Below are 17,244 nucleotides of genomic sequence, written 5' to 3'. Positions count from 1 at the left end.
TGTATTTTTAGTAGAGACGGGGTTTCACCATGTTGGCCAGGCTGGTCTTGAACTTCTGACCTCGTGATCCACCTGCCTCGGCTTCCCCAAGTGCTGGGATTACAGGCGTGAGCCACCGCACCTGGCCCTTCTTGCTCTTTTATGCCTTCTATTAAATTCTTATTTTTTATTTCAGTCCTATCTCGTTTTTAGTTCCAACGAATTAGTCATCATTAGTGTGTTACATACAGTCAAAGCTATCTTATTTTATTTTGACGGAGTATCGCTCTGTCGCCCAGGCTGGAGTGCAATGGCACAATCTCCTGGCTCACTGCAACCTCTGCTTTCTGGTTTTAAGCGATTCTTGTGCCTTAGCCTCCCAAGTAACTGAGCCTACAGATGTGCATCACCACGCCTGGCTAATTTTTGTATTTTTGGTGGAGACAGGGTTTCGCCATGTTGGCCAGGCTGGTCTCGAACTCCTGGCCTCAAGTGATCCGCCTGCCTCAGCCTCCCAAAGTGCTGGGATTACAGGTCTGACCTACTGTGCCTGGCCTGGAACTTCTATTTTTAATGTCAGTATTTTTGCAACATTGTACTTAATTGTTGTATTTAGTCCCTGACCTCTGAATGCTTAACAGCTGAGAAACTAGACACACTTCTGCAGGTAAGTAAGAAAGACCACATCTTTTTGAGACAGAGTCTCCCTCTGTCACCCGGCCTGAAGCACACTGGTAAAATCATAGCTTACTGCAGCCTCACTCCTCAACTCAAGTGATCCTCCTCTTTAGGCCTCCCAAAGCACTGAGATTACAGGCATGAATCACCGAGCCTGGCCTGAGTCTAATTTTCATTCCTTCGCAGTAATCTATTTGGCTGCTTTCATAAGATCTTTGTCTTTAGTGTTATTCTTTCAGGATTCACTATTTTTTTTTTCCTTGAAGATTCATATACTTAGAAATTCTGTGAAATTTTCTGCTATTATCTCTTTGAATGTTGCTACTCTCCATTTTCTTTACCCTACCCTAGAACTCCTATGAGATATATCTTGGACCATCTCATTCTACTCTCCATGTCTCATCTCTTTTTTCATATTTTCCATTTTTAATATCTCTATGCTGCATTCTGTGTAATTTCTATTGTTCCTAATTTTCAACTGTGTTGGATATACTGTTTAACTTATATAACGAGTTAATTTGACTGATCTGCTCCAAAGCAGATCAACTTTGGATGCATATTAGAATCATCTGAGTAACTGTAAAACAAACAAACATACTGATACCATGGTCCAATTCCCAAAGATTTGATTTAATCAGTCTGCCATTGAACTCATGCAGCTATTCTTTAATAAATTCCCCAGTTAGTTCTATTATTTAGCCATTGTTGAGAATCATCCCATCACCATACCAACTTGGTATAGTATTTCTTACACCTTAGAAAATTCTTCCCATGACTTCCTGTCGTATTCCAGTCACTGCTCCATGTCCCTGAACCCTTCTACAGCAAAATTCCTCAAGAATTACCTATACTCATTGTCTCTTTCTTCTGGCTTAAAACCACCTCAGTTCAGGTTTTATTCCCTCAATATAAAGAGATTATTTTTTCCAGGTCACTAATTACCTTCATGTTGCCAAGTCCAATAATTATTTATCAATCCTTATCTTATTTGAACTTTCAGCAGCATTTTATCAACTCAATCTTCCTTCCTTCTTGAACTGCTTTCTTCACTTGGCTTTTGGGATTTCACATCTCTGGGTCTTATTCTACACTCATGATCCTTTATTCTTGGTCTTCATTAGTTTCTATTCATCTTTCTATGTTCTAACAGTAAAAATGAAGTGTTCCCATGGCTTTAAATAGCATTTATACACTAATTCTCAAATTGATATTCCTAGCTGTCATTCTCCTCCGAAACTCTCTTTATATAGTCAATTGCCTAACTAACATCTCCATTTGGGTGTTGCCTTAGTCCATTTTGCATGGTGGCTAACGCCTGTAATTCAAGCACTTTGGGAGGCCGAGGCGGGTGGATCATGAGGTCAGGAGTTCAAGAACAGCCTGGCCAAGATGGTGAAACCCCATCCCTACTAAAAATACAAAAAAATTAGCCAGGTGTGGTGGTGGGTGCCTGTAATCCCAGCTACTCAGAAGGCTGAGGCAGAGAACTGCCTGAACCCAGGAGGCAGAGGTTGCAGTGAGCCAAGATTGCACCACTGCACTCTGGCCTGGACAACAGAGAGACTCATCTCAAAACAAAACAAAAAACAAACAAACCCCCCCCCCGCCCCCGCCCCACAGACTGGGTAATTTATATAGGGGTGTGTGGGTGTGTGTGTTGTTTTGTTTTGTTTAGAGATGGAGTCTCTCCATGTTGCCAAACTCCTTGAACTCAAATGATCCTCCCACCTCAGCATCCCAGGTAGCTGGGGCTACGGGTGTATGTCACTGTACCCGGCTTTGGGTACTTTATAATGACCAGAAGTTTATTGGCTATTTATTGGCATACAGTTCCAGAAGCTGGGAAGCCTAACATCAAGGTACTGGCATGTGGTGAAGACCTTCTTGCTGTCTAATAACATAGCAGATGGGCAAAGAGAGGGTGCCCTTTTATAACAACATTAATCCCACCCATGAGGGTAAAGCCCTAATAACTTAATCACTTCTTAAAGGTCCCACTTCTTCTTTTTTTTTCTTTTTGAGACGGAGTCTCGCTCTGTCGCCCAGGCTGGAGTGCAGTGGCACGATCTCGGCTCACTGCAAGCTCCGCCTCCCAGGTTCACGCCATTCTCCTGCCTCAGCCTCTCCAAGTAGCTGGGACTACAGGCGCCCGCCACCACGCCCGGCTAATTTTTTGTATTTTTAGTAGAGACGGGGTTTCGCCGTGGTCTCGATCTCCTGACCTCGTGATCCGCCCGCCTCGGCCTCCCAAAGTGCTGGGATTACAAGCGTGAGCCACCGCGCCCGGCCCCCACTTCTTAATATTATTACAATGTCAATTAAATTTCAACATGAATTTTGGAGGGACATTCGAAAGATAGCAGATATCTAACAGGCATTTTATAATCTTATGTCCAAAACTGTTTCTTCCCCTAGTTAACACATCTTAGCAAATGACACCACTATTCAAACCAAACACTTGGAGTCATTCTTAGTTCCTCTTTCTCATACCCACATGCATTCTATCTGTAAACTCCATCAGCATCACCTTCCAAATATATCTTAAATTTGACCTTTTTTTTTTTTTTTTTTTTTGAGACAGTTTCACTCTTTCACCCAGGCTGCAGTACAGTGGCGTGATCTTGGCTCACTGCAACCTCCGCCCTCCGGTTTCAAGCGATTCTCCTGCCTCAGCCTCCTGAGTAGCTGGGATTACAGACATGTGCCACCTCACCCAGCTAATGTTTTGTATTTTTAGCAGAGGCGAGGTCTCACCATGTTGGCCAGGCTGGTCTTGAACTCCTGACCTCAGGTGATCTGCCTGGCTTGGCCTCCCAAAAGTGCTAGGATTACAGGCGTGAGCCACCACGCCTGGCTGTATTTAATCCTTTTAAATGCACTTATTCTATGGTCTATAGTCAATGAACTGGAGATCTAGTCCTGAGAGGTAGTGTATTTGTGACTCTTATTCATGGTAAATCAGGTGTTTTCTTATTTTTTGTCACTTTTGATTATGAGCCTTGTCACAATCAAGTGGGTTATTCAGTGGGATTTTATCTGTTAGAATCCTGTGTGGCTTAAATTGTGGATCTGTTCCTCCACAGTAGCTTTACATATGCTTCTGCTGGTTACCCCAAGGGTATTATATAGGGTCCTGAATAATTTTTTTATATTCATTTCCCAGTTTGGGGATCTCAGACCAAGCAGGTGATAACAATTTAATCCCACGCAAATAAGCCCATATTTAATTATTTTTCCTTTTTAGGACAGAGTCTCACTCTGTCGCCCAGGCTGCGGTGCAGTGCCACAAACTTGGCTCACTGCAACCTTCGTCTCCTGGGTTCAAGTGATCCTCCTGCCTCAGCCTCCTGAGTAGCTAGGATTACAGGAATCCACCACCATACCCAGCTAATTTTTGTATTTTCAGTAGAGACCAGGTTTCACAATGTTGGCGAGGCTGGTCTCGAACTCCTGACCTCAAGTGATCTGCCCACATCAGCCTCCCAAAATGCTGGGATTACAGGTGTGAGCCACTGCGCTCAACCTAATAAGCCCATACTTAATTTTTAAAAAATTGTTTGTTGGCCAGGTGCAGTGGCTCACACTTGTAATCCCAGCACTTTGGGAGGCCTAGGCAGGCAGATCGCTTGAGGTCAAGGGGTTTGAGACCAGCCTGGCCAACATGGTGAAACTTCGTCTCTACTAAACAAACAAAAATTAGCCAGGCGTGGTGGTGTGTGCCTATAATCCCAGCTACTCAGGAGGCTGCGGCAGGAGAATCGCTTGAACCTGGGAGGTGGAGGATGCAGTGAGCCGGGAACACGCCACTGCACTACAGCCTGGGTGACAGAGCAAGACTCCGCCTCAAAAAAAAAATATATTTTTTTTTGTTTTATTGTGGTAAAAACACTTAACACAAGATCTACCCTCTTAACAAATTTTCAAGTGTACAATAATGTTGACTATAGGTACAGTGTTGTATGGCAGATCTCTATGGCTTTTTCCTCCTGTTTGACATTAATTTTACATACATTGTTTAGCAACTCCCCAATTTCTCCTCCCCCTCAGCCTTTGGCAACCACCATTTGACTCTGTCAACCTATGAATCTGACTAGATACCTCACATAAGCAGACTCACATAGTTATTTGTCTTTCTGTGACTGTCTTATTTCCCTTAGCATAATGTCCTCAAGCTTCATCCATGTTGTCACATGTGGGAGTGCTAATGTCTCTTTGGGATCCTGATTTTATTTTGGATAAATATCTAGAAGCATGACTGCTAGACCATCTGGTAGTTCTATATTTAATATGTCAAGGAACCTCCATACTGTTTTCCACAGTGGCCGCTTGTACCATTTTGCATTCCCACCAACAGTGTGCAAGGGTTCCAATTTCTTCACTCCCTTGCCAATTAAAAAAAAAAGCCATCTTGACATTGACAGGTTTGAGGTGATGATATTTCATTGTGGTTTTGATGTGTACTTCTCTGATGATTAGCAACGTTGAGCAATTTTTCATATACTTGACCACTTTTATGTCTTCTTTGGAGAATGTCTATTCAGGTCCTTTGTCCATTTTTTCTTTTTTAATCTTACAGTGAATTATATTGAATTCAAAGGTAGTACTCCTATTTGAGAAATAAAAAACTAAAGTTGTACAAGCAATCACCATGAGATAAATCAGTAAAGAGGCCTGCTCGGATCATACCAGAGCAGACACCAGTTTCTACCCCAGCCTGCATGAAAATGTTTTTATTCAACACAAACAGTAACAGAGAGTAACACAATGGCCACAGAATGAGAACATAAGTGCACTTGAATTTTTTGTGAGTTCTGGCTAGGCTCTAACAAGCCTAGCATTCTCTTCTTACCAGGTGAACAGAAATCATCTGCTAAAGCCAGAAACTTTAAAGCTCTTAATCCAGCTGGAAATAACTATAATTGAGGGCCTTTTTACTAGCTACTTGCTTCCAATTTAGGGTTGCCTAGCAGGGTTAATTTCAACATAATAAAAGGTGTTAACTGCCTGGCTGCATCACACACTGGTGACAGGGGCAGGTTTAATGAGTTTTGTGCTCAGATAGCTGGGCCTCCTGGCTGCTCTTGTCCATCTCTGCACTTTGGTCCTAAGCATTCTGAGACTCAGTCAGCTGAGGGTAAAAGGGACCTATCAGCCAGTTGAGGGGCATATTGTTAACAAGATAATCCATCAAGTCATCTAAAGATTCCTTCATTTTCTGCAGCTGCCCCTTGCTAGAAGTGAGGAGGCTGTCAGACACTTCCTTAAAGGAGGCAGCATTGCGGAACACTGAGTAGATGTCGCCTGCCATCACCCTCATATGCTTGGCCTGACCTTGGATGTTCTGTGGTAATCGTGGATGTTGGACAGAAGGCTGTGGCATGTGGTCTGGAGCTGCTAAGTCAAGTTGCGGACAATAACAAGAGTACGTGACTCGATGTGCTCTGCACAGGGGGACTCACCAGTATCATCGTATCCAATACTCCTTTTCCGCTCCACCCATGAGACGTAGAGCTTATCCTGAGCATCCTGAATTTTCTGATTGGCACTATACACACTCTTCCTGGCAAATTCAATCAAGTGAACAGTAGAATGGAGCTGAGAAATGGTCTCTTGGCTTTTTTGCTTAGCTTCTTTAACCCTGCTGAGAGCCTGCTGATAGGAAGTGAAGCTTGGTAGACAGGGATCCCAGTCTAACATAACAACTTGGCTTCTGAACCATATCATATCCTTCAACTTTTTTTGCTTCTTTTTCTAGTTCTTCCCCAGTAAGAGGGAGGTACTGTCCTACCAAGAGCTCTCATTTGGTGAGTGCATTTTCTACGCCACTGCTCACGAGCTGCATCATCCGACTTTCCAAGCCTGTGTTAATGCTGCCACTGACACAGACTTGGGTCTTCTCCACAGTGCCAGGCACTACCCCTTTGGTCTTGTCCATCAACCCTGTGATGAATCCTTGGCCCCAGTCACAGTAGTCGTCACAGCATCTTTTGCCCCAGTCACAGCACCTTTGGCATTGGCATCAACTTGAGTTGACGGCTGATTCAGAATAGGCAGTCTCTCCTCAATCCTGTCTAGCCCCTTACAGGCCTAGATATTGGCAACTGCAATTTGCAGCTCTAGCTTCTGGATGATGGGCAGAGCACACTGGTCATGGCCACCAAGGTGATGGTCTTCACACCCTTCTCTGCCATCTTACACACAGACTTCAAGTAGGGACTCTGGTCCTTTGTACTGACATAGGCTGAGGACATGGGGTCACATGTGGAGCTCATCAAGGGCAGGTTGACCACCCGAGTCACCACACTCGGTTGTGGATCAACTGCAACAGATGCCATTTTTCTTCCTGGAGAAATCGATGGACGGCAGCGAAGGGCCTATTTTTTAATATACATGTATTTTTTGCTACTGAGTTGTATGAGTTCCTTACATATGTTGGAGATTAACCCCTTATCAAATATATGGTTCAAAAACATTTCCTCACATTTTGTAGATTGCCTTTCCATTCTGCTGTTTCCTTTGCTGTGCAGCAGCTTTTTAGGTTGATGCAGTTCCACTTGCTTTTGTTGCCTGTGTTTTTGATGTCATATCCACGACATTGCCAAGATCAATGTCATAATGCTTTTCCCCTGTTTTCTTCTTATGAGTTTTATAGTTTCAGGTCTTATGTTTAACTCTTTAATCCATTTTGGGTTGATTTTTGTGTACAGTACAAGATAATTTCATTATTTTGCTGTGGATATCCAGTTTTCCCAACACCATTTGTTGGAGGGACTATCCTTGCCCTATTGATCCTCTCCTTATTGTATATTCTTGAGTCCAAACATAAATTTTCAGGAGACATTCCCTTCTACCCCCAGCCGGAGCCCAGGCTGAGACACAAAAGTTTGTTTCCTCAAACTAGTAGATGGAATTTTCTGTGGTCCCTTCCTTTCTCTTGAGTATGAACCTTTAAGGCTCCCTGCTTTATATAGAGATTTGCATTTCTAACTCTGTACCGTACAGGCCTAAGGCTCATGGACATTAAAACCAAGCCTTTAGGCCAGGCGTGGTGGCTCACGCCTGTAATCCCAGCACTTTGGGAGGCCGAAACGGGCAGATCACGAGGTCAGGAGATCGAGACTGTCCTGGCTAACACGGTGAAACCCCATCTCTACTAAAAATACAAAAAAATTAGCCGGGCATGGTGGTGGGCACCTGTGGTCCCAGCTACTTGGGAGGCTGAGGGAGGAGAATGGTGTGAACCTGGGAGGCGGAGCTTGCAGCAAGCCGAGATCTTGCCACTGCACTCCAGCCTGGGCGACAGAGCAAGACTCCATCTCAAAAAAAAAAACCAAAAAAAAAACAAAAAACAAAAAAGAAACCAAAAACCAAGCCTTTCGGTAACTGAGACTAGGTAAAGCACCCAGAAATACCACAGCATTAAGTCACATGCATACTGTTCATTTTCAGTTCCTCTTTCATTTGCAGTCCCTGAGAATTTTCCTTAATTCTTTCAGGCTCAACTAGCTATGCATTTTTAAAAGTTTGTTTAAAAATTAAAAAATAGTTGTTACATTTCATCCAGCATTACTAGGTGTTTTGTAATGAAACAGCACAAGGGTTTTAAGTTATACAGTCTGTTATACTGCCATTATAAAATACGCTGATCTGGAAATTTAACATTTATTTTCATAAGAACTAGTTCAGTTCATATAAACAAAATAACTCCACAGACGACTAATTGCAAAAGGAAAAACACATCTTAACAATGGAACAATCTTGCTGTTACCTTACCCTGGGGATCAAACTTTTCACTGCAGGCACTGAGACAATTAACATGGAAACAATCTGACAAATCTACAATGTGGAACATATTTCAAATCAATGAGCGTGGTCTCTTCAAAAATGTTGATATAAAAAAAAAGAGGTGGTGATACAGACTGTTCTTGGTTAAGAGAGACTTACAGACATAACCAAATATAATGTACAATCTTTGATTGAATCTTGGTTTAAACACAGCTACAAAAGATACTATGGGGAACTGGGTAAATTTTCAAATGGACTAAGAAATAATATTAGGGAATTATTATTAATCTTGTTGGTTATAATGGTATTGTGGTTGAATAGGAGATTGTCCGTATTTTTTTGAGACATAACTGTAGCACTAGCTTTCTTTTTTATGGTTTTTTTTTTTTTTTTTTGAGACAGAGTCTTGCTCTGTTGCCCAGACGGAGTGCACCGGCAAGATCTCGGCTCACTGTAACTTCTGCCTCCCAGGTTCAAGTGATTCTCTCACCTCAGCCTCCCGAGTAGCCGGGATTACAGACATGTGTCCCCACACCCGGCTAATTTTTGTATTTTTAGTAGAGACAGGGTTTTCCCATGTTGGCCAGGCAAGTCTCAAACTCTTGACCTCTAGTGACCCACCCACCTCCCACCTCCCAAAGTGCTGGGATTACAGGCGCGAGCCCAGCCTACTATTAGTTTTCTATGGCTGCTATAATAAATTACCACAAATTTAGTGGCTTAAACACAATACAAATGGTATTATCTTTCACTCAGAAAGTCATTAAGTCTAAAACGGGTCTCATTAGGCTAAATTCAAGGTATGGGTATGGCTCCTACTTATTTTATTTTTATTTTATTTTTACATATGGTCTGGCTCTGTCACCTGGGCTGGAGTACAGTGGCATGATCTCAGCTCACTGCAACCTCTGCCTCCTGCAGTTCAAGCGATTCTCCCACCTCAGCCTCTGGGACTGGGAGTAGCTGGGACTACAGGTGAGCATCACCACGCCTAGCTAATTTTTGTATTTTTTGTAGAGATGGGTTTTTGCCATGTTGCCCAGGCTGGTCTCGAACTCCTGGCCTCAAGTGATTCACCCGCCTTGGCCTCCCAAAGTGCTGGGATTACAGGCATGAGTCACCGCGCCCAGTCAGCTCCTACATTTCTTCTGGAGTCTCTAGAGGAAAATCCATTGTCCTGCTGTTCCCTGCTACAGACAATCTACTTTGTTGGGTTCATGGCCACTTCCTTCATCTTCAAGTATCAGGCCTACTCCTCTGACTGCCAACTCTCTGACACTCTTCTGCCTCCCCTTTTCCATTTTAGGACCCTTATGATTATATTGGTGCACCTGGATAATCTAGAATAATTTCCAAATTTTAAGGTCAACTGATTAGCAACCTTAATTCCATCTGCCATCTTAATTCTCTGTTGCCATGAAATGGAACATATTCACAGGTTATGGGGGCTGGGGTGTAGACATCTTGGGAGAAGGGGCATTATTTTGCCTATCACAGCAATCTTAAGTATTTAGAAGTGAAAGTCTAAAACTTACTTTGAAGTGGTTTAGAAAAAATGTTTATGCTATATATCAATAGCATATTGATATGTGCCAAGCAGATATGGCAAAATATTCACTGCTGACAAGATGGTAGTTACATAGCTGTTGCTCGTACTACTCGATTTTTCTGTATGCTTAAATATTTTCAATTTAAAATTTAAAAACTAAAAACATTTAAAACTTTAAGATTAAAAAAATTAAAACAAATAAGCTGAACACAATGGATTCCTTTTTCTAAAAATGTCTACTAAGCACGGTAGCGCACACCTGTAATCCCAGCACTTTGGGAAGCTGAGGTGGAAGGATCACTTGAGGCCAAGAGTTCAAGATCAGCTTGGGCAACACAGCGAGACCCCCATCTCTAATAAATAAACCAACTAACCAAAAAAAAAGAAAGAAAAAAGAATGCCTTTTTTTTTTTTGAGACGGAGGCTCGCTCTGTCACCCAGGCTGGAGTGCAGTGGCGTGATCTCGGCTCACTGCAAGCTCCGCCTCCCGGGTTCACGCCATTCTCCTGCCTCAGCCTCTCCGAGTAGCTGGGACTACAGGCGCCCGCCACCACGCCCGGCCAATTTTTTTGTATTTTTAGTAGAGACAGGGTTTCACCGTGGTCTCGATCTCCTGACCTCGTGATCCGCCCGCCTCGGCCTCTCAAAGTGCTGGGATTACAAGCGTGAGCCACCGCGCCCGGCTCAAAAGAATGCTTTTAACTTGACCATTCAGAACTGGAAAGTAATGCGGCAGAATATGGACAGTCCATGACATTTAATTGAGCAGTATGAAATGTAAGTAGCCTAGCCCTCCAGATACTATGGATATGGTTACTTGTTGGCTTGTAAGGGATTAAATTCCTTTTTGCATGCAGATGACAGGGTTTCATCTGAAGACTGAAATGATTCTTTATGTTAATCATCACAGCCCTATTTGCCTTGGGGAAAAAACAGATAAGAAACTTGGACTACTATGTCTTCCTTTTATATGTAAAAAGGAATAAGCGGTATGCTTTATAATTCCTTATAAAGCATAACTTAAATATACATACATATATATATATATAATTGGCCGCGCACAGTGGCTCACACCCGCAATCCCCAGCACTTTAGGAGGCCAAGGTGGGCAGATCACCTGACGTCAGGAGTTTGAGACCAGCCTGGCCAACATGGTGAAACCCTGTCTCCACTAAAAATACAAAATTTAGCTGGGTGTGGTGGTGCGCCCCTGTAGTCCCACCTACTTGAGAGGCTGAGGCAGGAAAATCACTTGAACCCGGGAGGCGGAGATTGCAGTGAGCCAAGATCATGCCACTGCACTCCAGCCTGAGCGACAGAGGGAGACTCTCAAATGTGTGTGTGTGTGTGTGTGTGTGTGTGTGTGTGTGTGTGTAAATATGACTTGCCTTTGATATAGTGTCCCTTCATAGAAAACGGATGCCCTTTTCTACTGTAGGCACTAATTAAAGTAGTGGCACCTGATCAACTTTTCACGTTGAGAAAATATGTAAAAGTCACTATATTCACTATAGTCCCCTTATCAAGTCAGAAAGTGGGAGGTAAGGCTGGGCACAGTGGCTCACGCCTGTAATCCCAGCACTTTGGGAGGCCGAGGCGGGCGGATCACGAGGTCAGGAGATCGAGACCATCCTGGCTAACACAGTGAAACCCCGTCTCTACTAAAAATACAAAAAATCAGCCGGGCGTGGTGGTGGGCGCCTGTAGTCCCAGCTACTCGGGAGGCTGAGGCAGGAGAATGGCGTGAACCTGGGAGGCGGAGCTTGCAGTGAGCCGAGATTGCGCCACTGCACTCCAACCTGGGCGACAGAGCGAGACTCTGTCTCAAAAAAAAAAAAAAAAGAAAGTGGGAGGTAAAAAAGAAGGAGAGAGACATGTCTCTGGAATGGTCCTGGAACATGAGTCCTTAAGATATTTATAATCAGGAAGTGCTGAAATCATCACCCATTCTTACATGTGAAGAAGAGCTCCTTTGTAGTTTGCCTTCTGCCACAGGAGACATCAATCAGCCAGAGGTCCAAGACCTGTTCACCCCTGTGTAATGTTTTTTAAAACTCTGAATTAGATAATCCAACAAGACAGAAAGAAGGCTGGAAGCAATAAGAACTTCCATCTCATTGAAGAGGTCAAGTGAAGATTCTCTTGAAATCATTCAGTTTTGAAGCACCTACCTAGTATTGTAAGAAATACAAATAATTTGACAGTGAATTCAAGGATAATATAGTAACTGGAGAAATCTGGAGATGGAATTGCATTCAAATAGAGAAGAGGCCCAATAACAAGAATGTTAAAATGTGGCTGACTTCAAGAATAGGATCAAGGTCTCAAACTAGATAGTTCTGAATTCTTCCCCCTTCCTATAAGGTTGTTCTTTCTTCTGCCCGGTGAGTTATGGGAGAGTGACGGGATATCCTTATCCTTCCTTCCAATCTAACTTATTTCTCTTCTTATAGTCCATATTTATAATAAAGACATCATCATTCCCTTTATTGAGCTAAAAATCCGGAAATCAGGCTGGGGGCATGGTGGCTCACACCTGTAATCCCAGCACTTTGGGAGGCCAAGGTGGTCAAGAGTTCAAGACCAGCCTGGGCAACACAGCAAGATTCCATTTCCACTAAAAATACAAATAGAAATCAGGCAGGTGTGGTGGAGTGTGCCTGCAGTTCCAGCTACTCAGGAGGCTGGGGTGGGAGGATTGCTTGAGCCTGGGGGATCTACTCTGTAGTGAGCCATGATTCCACCACTGCACTCCAGCCTGGGTGGCAGCAAGACTTTGTCTCAAAAAAAACCAACCAACAAACAAACAAACAAAAAGACCACGCAAGGCCAGGCAAGGTGGCTTATGCCTATAACCCTGGCACTTTGGGAGACCAAGGTGGGTGGATCACCTGAGGTCAGGAGTTCGAGACCAGTCTGGCCAACATGGTGAAACCCTGTCTCTACTAAAAATACAAAAATTAGCCAGGTGTAGTGCCATGGGCCTGTAATCCCAGCTGCTCAGGAGGCTGAGACAGGAGAATCACTTGAACCCAGGAGGTAGAGGCTGCAGTGAGCTGAGACTGCACCACTCCATTCCAGCCTGGGTAACAGAGTGAGACTCCATCTCAAAAAAAAATTAAAAAAAATAAAAGACCATACAAAGACAGTACTTTCATGAATAGAGTAATAATATGTCCTAGTTTGTATAGAACATGTCCCAGTTTATCCTCTCATGATGATTAACAATGTTCCTTTCACCTTTAATAGTGTCCTAGTTTGGAAGGTAAATTATATGGTCATCCCTATCTCCATTCCTCCAGACAATTTTTCCTTTCTTTGTGCTGTCAAGGAATTTTCTTTTCTTTTTCTTTTTCTTTTTTTTTTTTTGAGACAAGAGTCTTGCTCTGTTGCCCAGACTGGAGTGCAGTGGCGCGATCTCAGCTCACTGGAACCTCTGCCCCAGGGTCTAGCGATTCTCCTGCCTCAGCCTCCCAAGTAGCTGGGATTACAGGTGTGGCCACCATGCCCAGCTAATTTTTGTATTTTCAGTAGAGACAAGGTTCCACCATGTTGGCCAGGCTGGTCTCGAACTCTGGACCTCAAGTAATCCACCTGCCTTGGCCTCCCAAAGTGTTGGGATTACAGGTGTGAGTCACTGCACTCGGCCTGTCAAGGAATTTTGGAAACATGTCATTTTCTGTGTCTTATTCCTGAATTACTTGTCCATTTCCCTTAGAAAACTGTGAGCACCCAGAAGTCAGGAATGGTATGTAGTTAAACTATTTTCTTTCCTTTTTCCTCCAAAAGACAGGGCCTCACTCTGTCACCTAGGCTGGAGTGCAGTGGTGCAATCAAAACTTCCTGTAACCTTGAACTCCTAGGCTTAGGCAATCCTCCCACCTTAGCTTCCCGAAGAGCTAGGACTACAGGTGTGTGCCACCTCAACCAGGTAACTTTAAAATTTTTTGCAGAGATTGAGTCTTGCTATGTTGCCCAGGCTGGTCTCAAACTCCCAGCCTCAGGCGATCCTCCCACCTTGGCCTCCCAAAACATTAAGATTCCAGGCATGACTCACTGCCTCTGGTAGTTAAAATTCATTTTCTTATCTACTTAAAAAAAATTTTTTTTAAGAGACAGGGTCTCTTTCTGTCACCCAGGCTGGAGTGCAGTGGCACAATCATAGTTCACTGCAATCTCCAACTCCTGAACTCAAGTGATCCTCTGGCCTCAGCCTCCCAAGTAGCTGGCACTACAGGTGCATGCTACCACACATGGCTAATTTTTGGTAGAGACAGGTCTTGCTATGTTGCTCAGGCTGCTCTTGAACTCCTGACCTTAAGTGATCCTCCCATCGTGGCCTCCCAAAGTGCTGGGATACAGTCATAAACCACGGGGCCCAGCCCATTTTCTTAACTTTTTCACCTAAACAGTATATAACAGGCACTCAAAACATTTCTTGTTGAATGAACTCCTGGCTTTAAAGGTCTCTGTCTCCTGCAAACATACTCTAAAAAGAAGAGCTAGGCAGAGGAGAGAAAATGTATGGAGTTACTTCAGGCAGCAAGCTTCAAGCTGAGAGTAAGTTGGAAGAAAGGGTAATCTAAGATTAACAGAAAAGGATCCATATACAAGGAGTCTCAGAACTTTAACTGAAAAGGATGACTGCCTCCAAATTGCTTCTAATCCATTAAAAATATATATATATATTATAACCTTCAAAAAGTTATCAGAAAAGTAAAAATAGGCCCGAGTTGGTGGCTCATGCCTGTACGCATAGCACTCTGGAAGGCCAATGCAGGAGGATCACTTAAGGCTAGGAGTTCAAGACCAGCCTGGGAAACATAGTGAGCCACTGCACCTCCCACCCCGGGCCATCTTTATTTATTTTAAAAATTAGAAATATATACATAAAAAAAAGAGGAAAAAAAGGTTCTCAGACATTTCAAAGAAACATCATTAAGTTATATATTTAAAAAATATGGCCGGACATGGTGGCTCATGCCTGTGATCCCAACACTTTGGGAGGCCCGGATGGGAGGATTACGAGGTTAGGAGTTCGAGACCAGCCTGGCCAATATGGTGAAACTCCATCTCTACTAAAAAAAAAAAAAAAAAAAAAAAATTAGCTGGGCGTGGTGGTGCACGCCTGTAGTCCCAGCTACTTGGAGGTCGAGGCAGAAGAATCGCTTGAACCCGGGAGGCAGAGGTTTCAATGAGCCAAGATCACGCCACTGCACTCCAGCCTGGGCAACAGAGTGAGACTCTGTTTCAAAATATATATATGCATATCACTAAAGTTTAGAGAAGGACTGCACAAGTCTAGGAAAATTTTTAGGAAATAGAAACTTAATTCTGCATACTGCCAACCTTGTGGCTAATATATATCTGAATAATAAGCTCTCTGCCATGTATCTCTATATACCTAGTTGCTAAATGAGTTACTGCTCAATAAATGTGAAGATTAATATAACTTACATTAGTTTTTCAGTTTACGATGTATTTTACATACATTATACCCTTTTTTTTTTTTTTCAGACGGAGTCTTGCTCTGTCACCCAGGATGGAGTGCAGTGGCGTGATCTTAGCTCACTGCAACCTCTACCTCCCAGGTTCAAGCAATTCTCCTGCCTCAGCCTCCTGAGTACGTGGGATTACAGGCTCATGCCATCACACCCAGATAATTTTATTTTTAGTAGAGACGGGGTTTCACCATGTTGGCCAGACTGGTCTTGAACTTCTGACCTCAGGTGGATCCGCCCACCTCAACCTCCCAAAGTGCCGGTATTACAGGCATGAGCCACCGCTCCCAGCCTTTACATACATTATATCTTAAGCGATCCTTGTAACATCCCTATAAAGCTGAGCAAAGTAGTAAAACTGTCTCAATTTTATAGATGGAAAAAATCAGTCTTCCTGGGGCTTGTAGAAGAAACTAGCTTCCAGCTTGCCAGTTTCCACACACAATCATTTTCTTTTTCTGAAGAGCAATGTTACTCAAAGTGTGAGCCACTGACCACTGCAGTTCCATGAACCGCAACAAGATAAGCACAGAAATTCAGAGTATTTAGAAAAAGCGTTAATTTGCCACCACACCTGGCCAATCTCTACTTTTTTTCTTCTTTTTTTTTTTGAAATGGAGTTTTGCTCTTGTTGCCCAGGCTGGAGTGCAATGGTGCAATCTCGGCTCACCGCAACCTCCACCTCCCGGGTTCAAGCAATTCTCCTGCCTCAGCCTCCCAAGTAGCTGGGATTACAGGCATGTGCCCACCATACCCGGCTAATTTTGTATTTTTAGTAGAGACAGGGTTTCTTCATGTTGGTCAGGCTGATCTCAAAGTCCCAACCTCAGGTGATCTGCCTACCTCGGCCTCCCAAAGTGCTGGGATTACAGGTATGAGGCACTGCGCCTTGGCGTATTTTTTTTAAAAGAGAAAAAAATAAATTAAAATGCAGCTTCCCAGGCCCTATTTCATGGCATTAAATTTATTTGGGTGGGGCTAAGGAATCTGCATTTTTACTACTCTCTCCTGGTTATTACTAGGCACTGTTAAGAATGACTGCTCCAAACTTTCACAAAGAAACAGGAAAGTGGCCAAGCACGGTGGCTCACGCCTGTGACCCCAACACTTTGGGAGGCCGAGGCGGGTGGATCACCTGAGGTCAGGAGTTCAAGACCAGCCTGGCAAAATGGTGAAACCCTGTTTCTACTAAAAATACAAAATTCTAAAAATACAAAAATTAGCTGGGCGTGGTGGTGCATGCCTGTAATCCAAGCTAATCGGGAGGCTGAGGCAGGAGAATCACTTGAACCTGGGAGGTGGAGGTTGCAGTGAGCCAAGATCACACCAATGCACTCCAGCCTGGGTGATGACAGCGGACCTCCGTCTCGAAAGAAGAAAAAAAAAACAACAAGAAAGTAAGCAATCTAAGTACATAATTAAAGGAATAGGAGTTAGCTACATTTTTCCAACCTTCTCCAGTACTCATCTATAAAAATTCTTTCTTTCTTTTTTTTTTCCCAAGACAGAGTCTCGCTCTGTCTTCAGGCTGGAGTGCAGTTGCGCGATCTTGGCTCAGTGCAACCTCCGCCTCCCAAGTTCAAGCAATTCTCCTGCCTCAGCCTCCTGAGTAGCTGGGACTACAGGCACGTGCCACAATGCCTGGGTAATTTTTTTGTATTTTTAGTAGAGACAAGGTTTCACCATGTTGGCCAGGATGGTCTCGATCTCCTGACCTTGTGATCCACCCGCCTCGATCGCCCAAAGTGCTGG

General features: G+C 43.6%; 1 protein-coding gene and 1 pseudogene across 8 annotated transcripts in view; both read right to left on the bottom strand.

Annotated features, from left to right (window-relative positions):
- Window positions 1–17,244, bottom strand: part of GATAD2B (GATA zinc finger domain containing 2B) — a 117,385-nt gene that overhangs the window by 38,523 nt on the left and 61,618 nt on the right. Inside the window, exon 1 of one of the 8 annotated variants that reach the window (XM_032154532.2) lies at window positions 11,946–12,007. The exons of the other annotated variants lie outside the window; for them this stretch is intronic. Within the exon in view, the coding sequence (XP_032010423.1) occupies window positions 11,946–11,947 (2 nt within the window). The 5' untranslated portion in view covers window positions 11,948–12,007. Of the gene's footprint in view, window positions 1–11,945; window positions 12,008–17,244 lie in introns of those variants that run through there. 8 annotated transcript variants of the gene reach the window in all.
- On the bottom strand, window positions 4,370–7,130 carry LOC116469380 (perilipin-2-like; annotated as a pseudogene).

The sequence above is a fragment of the Hylobates moloch genome, unplaced genomic scaffold (assembly GCF_009828535.3).
Source record: "Hylobates moloch isolate HMO894 unplaced genomic scaffold, HMol_V3 SCAFFOLD_5, whole genome shotgun sequence".
NCBI classification, from domain to species: domain Eukaryota; kingdom Metazoa; phylum Chordata; class Mammalia; order Primates; family Hylobatidae; genus Hylobates; species Hylobates moloch.
Note: the sequence above shows the minus strand (reverse complement) of the source record. Positions and strands in the feature narration are given on the sequence as shown.